At 47.8% G+C, this 15,271-nt stretch overlaps 1 protein-coding gene across 1 annotated transcript in view; it reads right to left on the bottom strand.

Annotated features, from left to right (window-relative positions):
• The window catches only part of CATSPERD (cation channel sperm associated auxiliary subunit delta), a 48,278-nt gene that overhangs the window by 27,552 nt on the left and 5,455 nt on the right, over nt 1-15,271 (bottom strand). The window contains exons 4-9 of the mRNA XM_059387630.1: nt 11,243-11,315; nt 10,416-10,530; nt 6,499-6,566; nt 5,529-5,642; nt 2,341-2,424; nt 284-434 (exon numbers count right to left, since the gene is read on the bottom strand). Coding sequence (XP_059243613.1) covers nt 284-434; nt 2,341-2,424; nt 5,529-5,642; nt 6,499-6,566; nt 10,416-10,530; nt 11,243-11,315 — 605 coding nt within the window. The remainder of the gene's footprint in view (nt 1-283; nt 435-2,340; nt 2,425-5,528; nt 5,643-6,498; nt 6,567-10,415; nt 10,531-11,242; nt 11,316-15,271) is intronic.

Here is a 15,271-nt window from a genome sequence, read left to right as displayed (position 1 = left end):
GGCAGCCCTGAGCCAGGTCCCAGAGACGCTGACCTTGGTGCCAAAACAAGGCTTGTGGTTCTTGGAGGGAAGACTTGGGCTCTGCCCTAGGTGACTGGTGGATGACTTCCAGACCCTGCCCATGTGGCCCTAAGAACTCCAGGGGGCAGGAAACTGGGCGGGGATGGTGGGGGGAAGAGATAGGACACAGCCAGGACTGCCATCCAGAATGGGCGGGTCCCCGTCTATGGGAGGTAGGAGAGAGAAAAGCCAGCGGGACACCCAGAGCCTGGGCCTGGCTCACCTGAGTTTCTGGAAACCAACAGGCTCTTCTCGAACCAGAAGATGAGAATGCCTTTCTGGCCTGGGGTGATGAGGATGCCCAGGGTTCCGTTGTAGTCGAAGGGCAGCCCAAAACTGCTGTTCAGGGGGTGTTCTGAGTAACTGAACCGAGCCTGAGAGGAAAGATTGCGGAATTTGGTAGAAGACAACACGGGCTCAGCGGTAGCAGGGGTCCAAGAGTTTGAGGCTTTGCTGCAGAGACTTCCTTCAGACCTTATAATCTGGGCTGGTGTTCTCAGCTTGGGGCGGCCCTGCCCTCAGGGGGACACTGGACGATGTCCCCAGGGGGATAGGAGGGGATGTCAGGACTGGGGGTGCTCCCAGGATGGCGTGGGGGAGGCTTCTCCACACCCCACAGTGCGTGGGATGGCCCCCAGACACAGAACTCGTCCTCGTTCAATGTGCACAGTGGGAGGCTGAGAAGCCCTGTCCTCTCCTTCTGGGCTGCCAGACACACAGCGCCCAGGGCAGGATGGATGGCCCTGGACCCCCATTGAGGCCACCTCCCGGACACTGCAGTGGGGAAAGAGGGGTAGTTAATTAGGGGGTGTAGTTAGGGGGCACCTCAATGGACCTTAGGCTAGGAATGCAAACGTGCAGGGAGCGGGCCTCCGGAGGCTGCAGCGCATTTGCTCCGGCCCCCGTCCCAGGTGTGGACACGCCAGCCAAAGCCCACAGTGGGTCTGCCCACCCTCCCAGTGTGGACACTCGCCAGCCAAGGCCTGTGGGATTGTGGGTGGGCAGCCTGAGAAATCATGCATAGGTGGTAACCCTGGACGCTGTGGTCACTCGGGAGCAGAGCAGGGCCTGGGCACTTGATGCTAATGAGAGCACTCTGGGCGGAGACTATGCTAATGAGAGCACTCTGGGCGGGGACTATGCTAATGAAACACTCTGGGAGGGGGGGGATGGGACCCAGCATGTGGTCAGAGGGTGGGGGCTTCCACCCCGGAGGTCAGCCCAACTCCGGAAGCTTCCTGCTTCCTGACAGCTGGGCTCCCCTGAGCCCCCAGAGCAGCACATCCCACCTATGCAGGGTGCAATACCGTACTTTTTTTTCTGCCTTAATAGCTTTTCTTCAAATGCAGTTTACATGGACTAACTCCTCTACTTAACTTAGTCTTATTCTAAATAATGATACCCGTGAGGTCACAGGTGTCAGGTACTGAACTTCCAGATACCCATGAAAATAATCATTAACAAAGAGTTCAGTGTGAAGCATTTAACACAGTCTTGTGCATGGTCAGCGAAAGTACACCACACTTTGTATCTTATCCTTAGTGTTCAGCACAGTGCTTAGCCCCTCTAGACACTACTTAAATACTGCCAAGGGCAGGACTGAATGAGCGGATGACGCGGGGAGGAGGGTGGGAAGACAGGCGCGTGGAGGAATAGGTAGGTGACTAGATGGGTGAATGGCTGAGTAGGTAGGTGCACGGGTAGGTGGGTGAATGGATGGATAAATAGGTAAATGGATGGAGGGAAGGTCGAGGGAGGGATGGATGGACAGATGGATAAGTAGGTCCGATAGAAGGGTGGGTGGGTGCTGGGTGGATGGATGGATGGATGGTTGGTTGGATGGATGGGTGGATGGTTGGTTGGATGGATGGATGGATGGGTGGGTGGATGGATGGTTGGTTGGATGGATGGATGGTTGGTTGGATGCATGGATAGGTGGTTGGATGGATGGATGGATGGTTGGTTGGATGGATGGATGGTTGGTTGGATGGATGGGTGGGTGGATGGGTGGGTGGATGGTTGGATGGATGGATGGATAGATGGATGGCTGGATAGATGGATGGATAGTTGGTTGGATGGATGGATGGGTGGATGGATGGATGGGTGGATGGATGGATGGGTGGATGGTAGGTTGGTTAGGTAGATGGATACATGGATGAACAGGTAAATGAAAAGCTAGATGGATTTCAGATATGAAAATCCAAGTGTGTCAGTCTTAACAAAAACCTGGCTGGGGGCAACGGTCCCTTAAGTCTTTCTTCCTAGTCCAAAGTTACTCACCTTCCCTTGATCAATGAGAAGCAGCCCAACTTGTGACAAGGAGTGAAAGTAGAAGGTCCCACCCAAAGACCCAACTAGTTCTGCCTATAAAACAAACACACAAAAAATCACACATGAATAAATCATTAATGCATTTGATTTTCACTCCAGATTACCTCATAAGCTAAAATGAAGTGAAGTTTTTTTTGTTATGATCTATTTCCCCTCTATGGAAATGTAGCATGTAGGATAGAACCTTGAATGAAGATAGCTTTTTTTTGGGGGGGGGGGGGTTGTTAAAGGAAGTGGTGTGGACCCAGACTGTTAGATGGTTGTCTAAATCCTTCACTCCTGCTTTGGTTCCTCATACCTGATTTTGAATGGTCAGCAAAGCATCCAGAAGCCAAGTGGGAGCACAAGACCAAGGGCCCTATCCTCTGGACTGTGGGACAGCCCAGCTAACTGCCTCCAGAAATCTTTCAGGTAAGAGACAGAAAGACTACTATTTTATTTAAGCCTCTTAGGTTATCGTGGGGAGTTTTCTATTATAAACAGCACCATGAACTGAACTGTCTCTCCCCCAGTTGTGGGGGGAGACACACAAACATTCAAACTAGCATCATCAATGGGACGGTCCTTAGAGGTGGGGCCTTTGGGAGCTAAGTGGGTTTAGATGAGACCATGAGAGTGGGCCCCGAGAATGGGGTTAGTGTCTTTATAAGAAGAGACACCAGAGCGCCTGGGCAAGAATCCCTACTGGAAGGGGCGCCTGGGTGGCTCAGTCAGTTAAGAATCTGCCTTGGGTTCAGGTCATGATCGCAGGGTCCTACTCAGCGAGGACTCTGCTTCTCCCTCTCCCTTTGCCTCTCTCCCACTCATGCTCTCTGTCTCTCTCTCTCTCTCTCAAATAAATAAATTAATTAATTAAATCTTTAAAAGAGAGAGAGATAGACCAAGCATTCTCTCTTCTTCATGTGAGGACATAGTATGGAGATAGCCATCTGTGAGTCAGGAAGGGAGCCCTCACCAGGAGCTCAATCAGCCATCATCTTGATCTTGGGTTTCCCATCCTCCAGAACTGTGAAAAATAAATGTCTGCTGTCTAAGTCACCTAATCTGTGGTGTCTATTATGGTGGCCCGAGGTGACCCATCCCAACTGGAACAGGTTGCTGGACTTCCCAGCCCATCACCTCCCTACCAGATGCCCCAACTCCTTCCCTGCTGGCAGAACTCCAAGGAGATGAATCAGGAACGTCAGCCTTCTGGCCTTGAAAAGAACAGTAACCGCCCTCCCCACCACTCACACACACACACACACACACACACACACACACATGCAAAGAGCAGGACTATTGTATTAATAATTGGTGTTTGAGTGAGGAGGCATCAAACGTAAAAGGCTGACAAGAGGTGGACTTGTGTTGGTTCATTTTATGTGTCAGCCGGACTGAGCTAAGGTATGCCCAGGTAGGTGGTAAAACATTCTCTCTGGGTGTGTCTGGGAGGGTGATCCTGGAAGAGATTTGCATTTAATTTAGTAGACCCAATAAAGATCACTCTCACCTACGTAGTCGGGCATCACCCAATCGGTTGGGGGCCCTCATAGAACAAAGAGAAGGAGGAAAGGTGAATTTGGTCTCTCTTCTCGAGAGCTGGGATGTCCTGTCCATCTTCTGCCCTCAAACATCAGAGTTTCTGGTTCGTGCGCCTTCGGATGCTGGGACTTCTACCAGTGGTTCCCAGGTCCTCAGGCCTTTGTCTTCAGACTTGAGCTATGCTACCAGGCTTCCTGGTTCCCCAGCTCACAGATGGCAGACTGTGGGGCTTCTCTGCCCCCTTAAGCATGTGAGCTGATTCTTACCATCTGTCTACCTACCTACATCAGTTTTTTAGTGATGATCAATTCCAACTGAGCACAGATGTTAAGTCCTTCAAGGCCTAATTTTGAATGCAAACATGGGGTCAGTTAGGTTCTAGGCTCCCTTTGGCTTCCTGGGCAGGGCAGAGAAACCTCATTCAGAACACGGTCAGAGCTGGAGAGCAGAGTAGGCTCCCTGCCTTGCTTTGCACATACTTTCCAAATGTTTGGGGGCAAAGCCACTCTCTGCATTAGAACAAAGCAACCTCATGCCCTTAGCTACCAAGGATCCTGTCCACTTGAGCTGTTCAGATCCCAGCTCTGCCAGACTGTGTGGTAAAGGCCCCGCACTACTCCGTGCATTCACCCCTGTATCTGTGTCCTGGGGCTGCCCTGTGCTTGATGGCTTCAAACGACAAAAATGTACCATCACATTGGTGGAAGCCGGAGGTCTGAAATCAAGGTGTTGGCAGCGCTGGTTCCTCTGAGGAAGAAACCTCACCATCCCTCTCTTCCAGCGTCTGGTGGTTGCCAAGAGTCCTCGGCAACTCCTGGCTTGCAGGTGTGGCCCTGCAATGTCTCCTGCAGCATCACAAGAACTTCTCTGTGTGCATCTCTCCACGTCCTCTCTTCTTAGAAGGACACCAGTCATTGGGTTGAGGACCCACCCCGATCGAGAATGATCTCAGCTTAAATTATTAAATCAGCAAAGACCTGATTTCCAAGTCGGGTTATGTGCTGTGGTTCTGGATGAATATACTTTGGGGAGGGTGGGAACTGAGCCAGGACTGTTCTGTCCTCTGTATAACTGGGATGTTGATGGTACCCGATGGTACTGAGTTTTGGGTGGACCTGGGGTTAAGTGCAGACTTTACTGTGGCCACAGCTTTGTTCACATGAGTATTCCAGAAGCCATCCAATGCCCTAACACCTTTTTTTTTTTTTTTTTTTTTAAAGATTTTATTTATTTATTTGACAGAGAGAAATTACAAGTACACTGAGAGGCAGGCAGAGAGAGAGAGAGAAGGAAGCAGGCTCCCTGCTGAGCAGAGAGCCCGATGCGGGACTCGATCCCAGGACCCTGAGATCATGACCCGAGCCGAAGGCAGCGGCTTAACCCACTGAGCCACCCAGGCGCCCGCCCTAACACCTTTTGAAACCCTTCCCAACTTCCTACTCTCCCTAGGCAGCTCCTTTGACCTGAAATTTTCCCTACTCTCTTCAGCCCATCAGACTCTTCAAGAAAGAAAAGCTCTTGCTCACCCAGGGATTGCTAATGACTCCTACCATGCAGGACATAAATATATATTTATTATTTTGCTGTTCATTTTTTTACCACATTGAACATACCTGTCTTTCATAGGCAAACTTCTGAAATTTGTATCCCCGGGTGTTTGAGAAATATACAGTGGTCTGAGATATCTGATCTCCATACAAATAAGCAAAAACTGAATTACTCATATCCTGGAAGAAAGCACACATTCAAAAGGAGATAGAGGGTTAGGGTTGTTGCGGAAATGTTCTTTAAGGGTACAAGCTTGCAACTGGTAGATAAATAAGTTTGAGAGATCTAATATACAGCATAGTGATTACATAGAACAACACTGTATTATACATTTCAAAGTTGCTACGAGACTAGATCTTAATTGTTCTCACCTCAAAAAGGAAGAACAACCATCATGCAATGGCGGTATTAGTTAATGCTATGGTGGTCAATCATATTGTAACATATAAATGTATCAAGTAAACACATTGTACACCTTAAATGTATACATTGTTGTATTTCAATTATATCTCAGTTTTTAAAAAAAGGAGATAGATGCCCATGATCATGCTCCTGGGCATTTATCCCAGAGATGAAAACTTACATGCAGACACAAATGAATGTTCATTGCAGCTTTACTCGTAATAACCAAAAAGTGGAAACAACCAGATACACTCCATGGACTATTACTTGACAACAAAGGGGAATGGAATAGATACGCGCAATGAGTGGGGGGAGTCTCCAAGCAGTGGGAGGAGTCTCCAAGCAGTGGGCGGAGTCTCCAGTGTGGACAAAAGCTAATTCCCCAGAGTTAAATGTTGTAGGAGCCCTGGTAGAAAATATTCTTGAAACGATGAGATTATAGAGATGGAGAACAGGTTAGTTCTTGCCAGGGGTTCGGGACCGTGAGGCAGGCATGTAGGGAGAGCTTTGGGCTGGTGGAAGAGTCTAGTATTTCGCAGGGTGTAATCTTTCTGTGACTTCACACATAGATAAATGGCACAGAATTAGACGCACACAGTTATTTCCATGGCAGGCTCCACACCATATACTCACCACACAAAATGGATGTCTGCTGTAACAACAGTTGTCACCAGAAACATGTGAAACAGGGCGTTCTATACCTAAAAGGACAAGATCATTTTTAAAAACATGAGCTTCTGGGGTGCCTGGCTGGCTCAGTTGGTGGAGCATCCAACTCTTGAGCTCAGGGTGTGGAGCCTACTCTTTAAAAACAAACAAACAAACAAACAAACAAACAAACCATGACCTCCATAAATTTCAGAGAAAAGGGTAGATAGAGCAGGGTTTCTCAACCTTGACACTACTGACATTTGGAGCCAGATGGTTCTCGGTTGTGGGGCCGTCCTGTGTGTATGGAACTCTGTCCTGCAGCAACTTTGTCTCTGCTGACTCGATGCCAGAATGGCACCCTCCCCCAGTCTTAACAACTAAAACTATCTCCAAACATTGCCAAGGAGGACATACCTGTCACATGTGAGAACCACTGGTTTTGCAGACACTCTTAGGACCCTGCCAAAATGGCGGGAAGGGCTCCTTTCTCTTAGCTCCTTTCTCCTTCTCTTAGGGAGGCATTCTTTGGTTCTATTGTAAAAGCAGAAGTTTCAGCTCCAAAGAAAATATGCATGTGGCCCACAAGACAGAGAAAGGTGCTCTCGGCATCACCGATCATCAGGGAAATGCAACGCAAAACCCCAGTGAGATGGCACGCCCATGTATTGGGATGGTTATTATCAAAGAATCAGAAATCAAGTGTTGGTGAGGATGGGGAGCTTAGGAGCCTCGTGCACTGTTGGTGGGAATGTAAATGGGTGCATGTGGTGTGGGAGACAGGATGACAGCTCCTCAAGAAATTGAAAATAGAAATCTGGCAATCCCACTTCTGGGTAGACCTACCACTCACAAGATTCGAAAGCAGAGGCTAAAGAAGATATTTGCATGCCTGTGTTCATGGCGGGATTATTCACAATCACTAAAACATGGAAGCAACCCAGGTGTCTGTTGACAGATAATGAATGGATGAGCAAAAATGTCATGCAGACACACAGTGGAATATTATTTGGCCTTAAAAAGGAAAGACATACTGATACCTCCTGCAGCATGGATGGACCTTGAGGATATTGTGCTCAGTGAGAGGAGCCAGACCCGAGGACACACCCTGCATGAGTCTACTTGTATGAGCCCCATCCACAGAGACAGAAGGTAGATGTGGGAACTAGGCTGGGTCAGGGGGTGGGGAATCAGCCCTTTGGATGCTGTTGAAGAAAGCGATGGAGAGAAGAGAAGAGAGGCTGGACCGACTGGCATTATGAGGAGCCCTTATGGTCCCTCAATACTTAAAACATGGAGTTTCCAGATGACCCAGCAATTCTACTCCTAGGTTAGGTTACTCCAGAGAACTGGAAACTTGTATCCACATACAGACTTGTACAGGAATAGGCACAGAAGCTCTATCGCACAATGGCTCAAAGGATGAAACAAGCCAAGTGTCCAGCAGCTAATGAATGGACAAAAGTGGTTCATCCACACAGTGGAATATTATTCAGCCTTAAAAAGGAGCAAGCCGCTGACACATGCTAAAATGGGAAGGAAGCTCGAAAACACAACACTCGGAGAAGCCAGACACAAAAAAAGCCACAAAGTCTGCGATTCCACGCGTGTAAAACGTGCCAAAAAGGCACGCCCATGGAGACAGAAAGTGGCTGTGGGGTTGCCAGGGGCCGGGGAGGGCTGGGAAGGAACCGCTGATGGGGAAGGTCTTTCTCCTTGGGGTGATGGAATGTTCCAAAACTAGATAGCAGTGATGGTGGCACAACGTTGGGAATGTACTAAATGCCACTGAATTGCGCACTTTAAAATGGTTGAAATGGTCAGTTTTATGTGGCTTTTATGCTCCCTTCCCCCCTCCAAAATGAGAAAGGCATGAAATGTGAGAGAGAAAAGAAGGGATGCAGGAGGGGGTAGAGGGGGCTGGCAGGGCGGCAAGGCGAGAGCCAGCCCAGGGGTGAATTTGGGAGGCAGGGAGGTGGCGGGGAAAGCAGGGAGGGCCATGCAGCTGTTTGGCTCCAGGCAGTAAGTTCTGCAAGGAATGGATGGACGCGTGTTTCAGAGGCAGCTGGGTGTTTGATTTGGATGTGACAGTTGATCACGTGGCCCCCAGACTGGTCAGAGCAGGTTTCTGGGGCTTGTTTCTACAGTCCCTGAGGGAGGCCCGGGGTCCCAGCTCCATCTGGGTTAGATACATTCTGTACCCGCCCAGCCGCCGCGCATCATTCACTCAGAATCCCCAGGTCACCTTGTTGCTGAGGGCCAAATCCCAGCGCAGTATTGAGAAGTCAGACGGGGGCCAAACCAGTGTGTGGCTCTTCTGTTCTGCTTCTCTGTCCCTCCCAGGGGCTGTCAGCCCCTCTCCAGCCAGGGCTCAGCAAGCACCTGGCAGGCACTGCACTGGCTGGACAAGGTTCCCTCTCATGGGGGCCACAGTCTTTCACCAAAACTAATATAAGTGAAGCAAAAGAATAACACATGGCAAGATGGTGATCTACCAACCCTTGTGGCTCTCAACTGAGGAGATTTTGACTCCCGGGGGGACACTGGGTGATGTCTGGGGACGTTTGTGCTGTCAGGACATGGCAGGGGGAGGCGCACTCCTGGCAGGGGATGGATGGGGCCAGAGATGCTGCCCCACATCCCCATGGTGCCCAGGGTGGCCCCCCACCCCACAGAGAACGACCTGGCCTTAAATGTCAGCAGTGCTGGGGTTGAGAAAGCATGAACTGACTTCTTGCCTGTGCTCTCCTTGTTAAATTTTTTTTTTTAAAGATTTTATTTATTTATTTGACAGAGAGAAATCACAAGTAGATGGAGAGGCAGGCAGAGAGAGAGAGAGGGAAGCAGGCTCCCTGCTGAGCAGAGAGCCCGATGCGGGACTCGATCCCAGGACCCTGAGATCATGACCTGAGCCGAAGGCAGCGGCCCAACCCACTGAGCCACCCAGGCGCCCCTCCTTGTTAAAATTTTTTAAAGATTTATTTGAGAGAGAGAGAGAGAGCAGGAAAGTGGGGAGGAACAGAAGGAGAGGGAGAAGTAGACTCCGTTTTGAGTGTGGAACCCAACATAGGGCCCGATCTCTTGACCCTGACATCGTGACCAGAGCCAAAATCAAAAGTCAGACGCTGAACTATCCGAGCCACCCAGGCACCCCAGACTGACCCCTTCCTCATCACAACGGGTACCCAACCATCCCTCCTCCCGAAAGAATGGCATCTCCCTTCTCTTCCTTCCTGACCTCCTCCCCTGGCCTCCTGCATGAGGGTTCTCTCCTTTCTCTGTCCTCATACAGCTTACCTTCTGTCCTGTTCCCTGTCCCTAATGGGCAGCAGGTGGGACTGAATGTTCCCATCGCCCAGCCTTGTCACCGAGCACGTATGAGCCACTTGGCCCTCCTCGGTCCTCCCTGACCCCCACCCTAACACAACTCCCGCCGAAGTCCCTCATTTACTCCAATCACGTCAGAGCAGGCTTTTGTGGTGTGTAACTACAATCCCCAGCAGAAACAGGAGGTTCCCACCGTATGAACAATTTTCATCTGAATTTTATTTTTTTTTATTTTTTTTTTTAAAGATTTTATTTATTTATTTGACAGAGAGAAATCACAAGTAGATGGAGAGGCAGGCAGAGAGAGAGAGAGAGGGAAGCAGGCTCCCTGCCGAGCAGAGAGCCCGATGCGGGACTCGATCCCAGGACCCTGAGATCATGACCTGAGCCGAAGGCAGCGGCTTAACCACTGAGCCACCCAGGCGCCCCTTTCATCTGAATTTTAAAGGACAAGGTAGTGTCTAGGGGCTGAACATCCAAGGAGCAGCTTTGTTTCTAGTTCCAAAATTAATAAACCTGTTCTTGGATGTTGGCGGATTGCAAACAAAATAAGAAAAAATACAAAACACATATACCTAGAGATGTGTTCCAGGAATTGGCTTCATAGTCATAAATATAGACTTTTTGATTCACTACTAACACCAATACTGAGTCAGCGATATGTGCTGATGTTAATTCTGGTGTGCCAACCTGAAAATAACGACACAGGGTATCAGGAAGTGCATCCTTTCTGACGGTTTGGAAACTAAGACGTCTAGATGCACATTTAAGAAATATGTGTGCCAACAAGTTGTTTGGTTCCTCGGTGTTGGGAACTGAATATTCTGGGCTCACCTGGGACCGAAACTGAGAGCTCAGATTTGGTATTTGGTGCCCTCAGATACCTCCTTCTTCCTTATCAAAACTTTCTCTGAGGATAAAGCTTAAAGTGTAAATTATGAACGATGAACATAAACAATAAATGTGTTGCTTATAAGAGAAACACTGGTCTTTCAATAGATGGCAAAGCCTTCTTTAGTGTAGGGGCCAGCGGTAGAATTTCTCAAGATAGTTACTGAGAGGGTAAAGGTTTTTTCTGTTTTGGTTTAGGACAATTTAGGGAAGCCCTGAAATTAATGCATATAATCTATCTATTCATCATGCACAAACAGTCATAAGGAGCACTTCCAACAATTCTGCTTCAGTGAAAGAAAAAAGAAAAAGCCTATCTTAGTCGTGAGGGCAGAATACAATCAACCCTTCTTCTGGCTTAGAAATTGCTCTCAATATCTTTTAGAGGTATTTTTTAATATAAGCCCCCAAACTAACAAAAACAGACCTAGTGTGCTATTTCCAAACTGTAACTTCTCCCGGAGTGTTACTTATGTTGAGAATCCTTCAGACGGTTCAGTAAAACAACTACCTTCAGGGCTGCAGGGATGCAAAGTGGAAAGAGACTGCTTCTGAAATTATCTGTCGTGAAAAAGACTTGTCTTCTGAAAGACAAGAAAAGGGTTAAATTAGGACAATTTCACAAAGAAAAGAAAAAGGATAATGTCAGACACTCTAAAAATGTTCTACTCAAACAAAATTCCTTTAAAAAAAAAAAAAACACATTGGGGCGCGTGGGTGGCTCAGTGGGTTAAGCCGCTGCCTTCAGCTCAGGACATGATCTCAGGGTCCCGGGATCGAGCCCCGCATCCGCATCGGGCTCTCTGCTCAGCAGGGAGCTTGCTTCCTCCTCTCTCTCTCTCTGCCTGCGTCTCTGCCTACTTGTGATCTCTCTCTGTCAAATAAATAAATAAAATCTTTAAACAAAACATTTTATTTGAGAGAGAGAGAGAGTGTATGTGTGTGAGCAGTGGGGAGAGGCAGAGGGAGAGAGAGAATCCCAAGCTGACTCCCCACTGAGCACAGAGCCAGACATGGGCCTCGACCTCACAATCCTGAGATCACAACCCGAGCCGAAATCAAGAATCAGATGCCCAGTTGACTGAGCCATCCAGGTGCACCCCCTCCCGCCCCTGCTTTTTAAAGACAAGGTTTGGGTTTTTTCTTTTTTAAGATTTTATTTATTTGACAGACAGAAATCACAAGTAGGCAGAGGCAGGCAGAGAGAGAGGGAAGCAGGCTCCCTGCCGAGCAGAGAGCCCTAAACGGGGCTCGATCCCAGGACCCTGAGATCACTTAACCCTTAACCACTTAGCCCTTAACCCACTGAGCCACCCAGGCGTCCCCAAGGTTTGGGTTTTATCTATCTTTGCATGAGTAAACTTTTATTTTATTTTATTTACTTGTTTGACAGACAGAGACCACAAGTAGGCAGAGAGGCAGGCAGAGAGAGAGGAGGAAGCTGGCTCCCTGCTGAGCAGAGAGCCCGATGCAGGGCTCAATCCCGGAACCCTGGGATCATGACCTGAGCCGAAGGCAGAGGCTTTAAACCACTGAGCCACCCAGGCGCCCCTGCATGAGTAAACCTCTATACTGGGTATTTGACTTCTTGAAATAATATTTTAGAAGTGTGACCATGTCAAATATAAAATTATATAAAAAGTACTTTAAGCAACAGCTTGCCTTACTCAGGATGAACTTCAGCTTTGTCATTTATATGGCTCTGACCCCACTAAAGTCAAAGGTTTCAGACCAGGAATGTGTATGCATGAAAGAAAAAATGTGTTCCCTCAGGACAGGAAAGTTTTAAGAAGTGAAAGGCCATCCTTGAACATGGTATACTGCCTCCTTATCCAGGTCTTTTGCTTCTGCCTCCTCCAGGAGAGTCTTATGGTTTTAGACAGAGAGGAACTGCAAGTTATTTCTTAGGTTTTAACGTGTTTGTTGCTAATGGGAATGATGTTTTTCGTAACTAATTTTCTGAGTCGTCATGGCTAGCTTACAAGAGAGGTGTTGATGTTTTCAACGTCTGTGTTGTATTTGGCCCTCCTGCTGCACTCAGATATTACTCCAAGGAGCTGACACTCTTGGTTTTGGCAAATGTTGTCTCTTTCTTTCCAATGGGATTTTACATTTCATGTATTTAATAGTCACACTGCATTGGCTGGGAACTCCAATACAAAGTAAATAAGAGTGATACGATTCTGTTACTTTTACCATTATGTTGTCTCTTTTACAGGGCTGAAAACATTCAGCAAATACATAGTCGACATCAAAACCAATAAAACATTGGAGGAGAAAGGAACACTGAAGCACAAACCGAGGAATATTATTTTATTTGTTTATTTACTTTCAGGTTTTGTTTCTCTTGCTCTCTCTGTTTTTTGAGTAGGGGCCGTGCCCAGTACAGAGCCCAGTGTGGGGCTTGAGCACATGACACGGAGGCTGAGACCTGATCTAAAGTCAAGAATCAGATGCTTAATGGACTGAGCCAGGCAGGTGCCCTGGGGTTTTGTTTCTGTTTTAGAATCTGTCACTGAGGTTTGTTTTGTTTTGAGTTTTGTTTTGTTTTCTCTTCTTTTCTTTATTTAAAATTTTTTTAAGATTTTATTTATTTATTTGTCAGAGTAGAGAGAGCCCGTACAAGCAGGGGGAGCAGCAGGCAGAGGGAGAAGCAGGTTCCCCACTGAGTAGGGAGCCGGATGTGGGACTTGATCCCAGGACCCTGGGATCACGACCTGAACCAAAGGCAGACACTTAACTGGCTGAGACACCTAGGCCTCCCTTTGCTTTTTAAGAGAGAGAGAGAGAGCGTGCCTGCGAGCCTGGGGGAGAAGGGGGTGTTGTTGGGGAGGAGGGGCAGAGGGAGAGGAAGAGAGAGAATGCCCAGCAGGCTCCACGCCTAGCACAGGATTTCATCTCAGGACCCCAAGATATGACCTGAGGCAAAACTGAGTCAAATACTTAACCAACTGAGCCACCCAGGTGCTCCTAAGTATTCTAAACAAAAGTTTTCTGAACTACTATAAGGTTTTCACCTATTTTGACCTTTTTGTTTTTTAAAACAAACTCTAATTCATTCATGCATTTGGTACCCCTTTGTTGGATACTAGGCTCTGATGCCCAAACACTGTTTTTACCTACAAGACCTTCTTTAGGTCACTAGGGAAAAAAAATAAAGAAACAAGTTTGGGGTTGAAATAAATATATAATGGTTCACTTTTTCAGGAACCTTAGCTATTAGAAACCTAGTGAAGAACCTAGAAGGGGGGCGCCCGGGTGGCTCAGTGGGTTAAGCCGCTCCCTTCGGCTCAGGTCATGATCTCAGGGTCTTGGGATCGAGTCCCGCATCGGGCTCTCTGCTCGGCAGGGAGCCTGCTTCCCTCTCTCTCTCTGCCTGCCTCTCCATCTACTTGTGAGAATTTCTCTCTGTCAAATAAATAAATAAATAAATAAAAGAAAGAACCTAGAAGGAAGTGACTGCAAACTCAGCACATGCAAAATCAACAATTTTGTTCACAGGCTAAAGTTCAAATATCTCAGTAATATGCTTTCCTTCTAATTTTATTTGGTCTGGTTTTAGACACAACTTGAACACAGTAAATTAGAGGTGCACCTGGGTGGCTCAGGCCGTTAAACATCTGACTTTCGGTTTCGACTTAAGTGAGGATCTCAGAGTTGTGAGGCTCTGTGCTTCTCTCCCTCAAATAAATGAATAAAATCTTAAAAAACAAAAAGAAAAGGTTTGAAAACAGTAAATTTGAAAGTAGGAGACTCTCAAGACAGTCTGGCAAAAGACTGGCATGTGGTCAACAAAATAGAATGTCTGTAAACATGGGAAAGAAATAGGAAACATGTTTAAATTAGATATATTGGGGCACCTGGGGGACTCAGTCATTGGGCGTCTGCCTTGGGCTCAGGTCTTGATCCCAGGGTTCTGGGATCAAGCCCCGCGTTGGCCTACCTGCTCAGCAGTAAGGCTGCTTCTCCCTCTCCCAATCACCCTGTTTGTATTCCCTCTCTCTGTCGAATAAATATGTTTTTAAATCTTTTAAAAAATTAGGCATATCATGATTTTATAGCAAAAGAGAACAGCTAGCTCCGAAGGCAGTGGCTGCTGGCGTTAGCCAGGCCACACTCCTACTTAGAAAACTTGACTCGCTACCTATATCCTAAAGGATCATGGCCAAGATTTCTAAACTGGCCTGCAGGGCGGTCCATTATCTGAACTCTACCCATCTCCCTACCCTAGGGCTTCTTGCCCTCAGCACTATTGACCTTCCCCACTGTCACCCTGATGGACTGAAATCCTACCTGGGCTTCAACTAGTCCCTGATGCCCCTTCCTCCATGCAGCCTTCCTTGATTGCCCCCAAGCCCACTCCTCCTCTGAACCAATGGATTTCATGTCTGACTCTCCTAACCCTATCTCCCTCCAATCCTGCCTCTCTGGTCTCTCACTGTGCTATAGCCTCAGCCCCTCACTTGTGTCCTTCTGCCTCTCACCTCTCTGCCACCTGTTTGTCACCCAACAATCAACAGTCATTTAAAAAAGAAGTTAG

The sequence above is a fragment of the Mustela nigripes genome, chromosome 2 (genome assembly GCF_022355385.1).
Source record: "Mustela nigripes isolate SB6536 chromosome 2, MUSNIG.SB6536, whole genome shotgun sequence".
Lineage (NCBI taxonomy): Eukaryota > Metazoa > Chordata > Mammalia > Carnivora > Mustelidae > Mustela > Mustela nigripes.
This window is presented reverse-complemented; position numbering and strand designations above follow the sequence as displayed.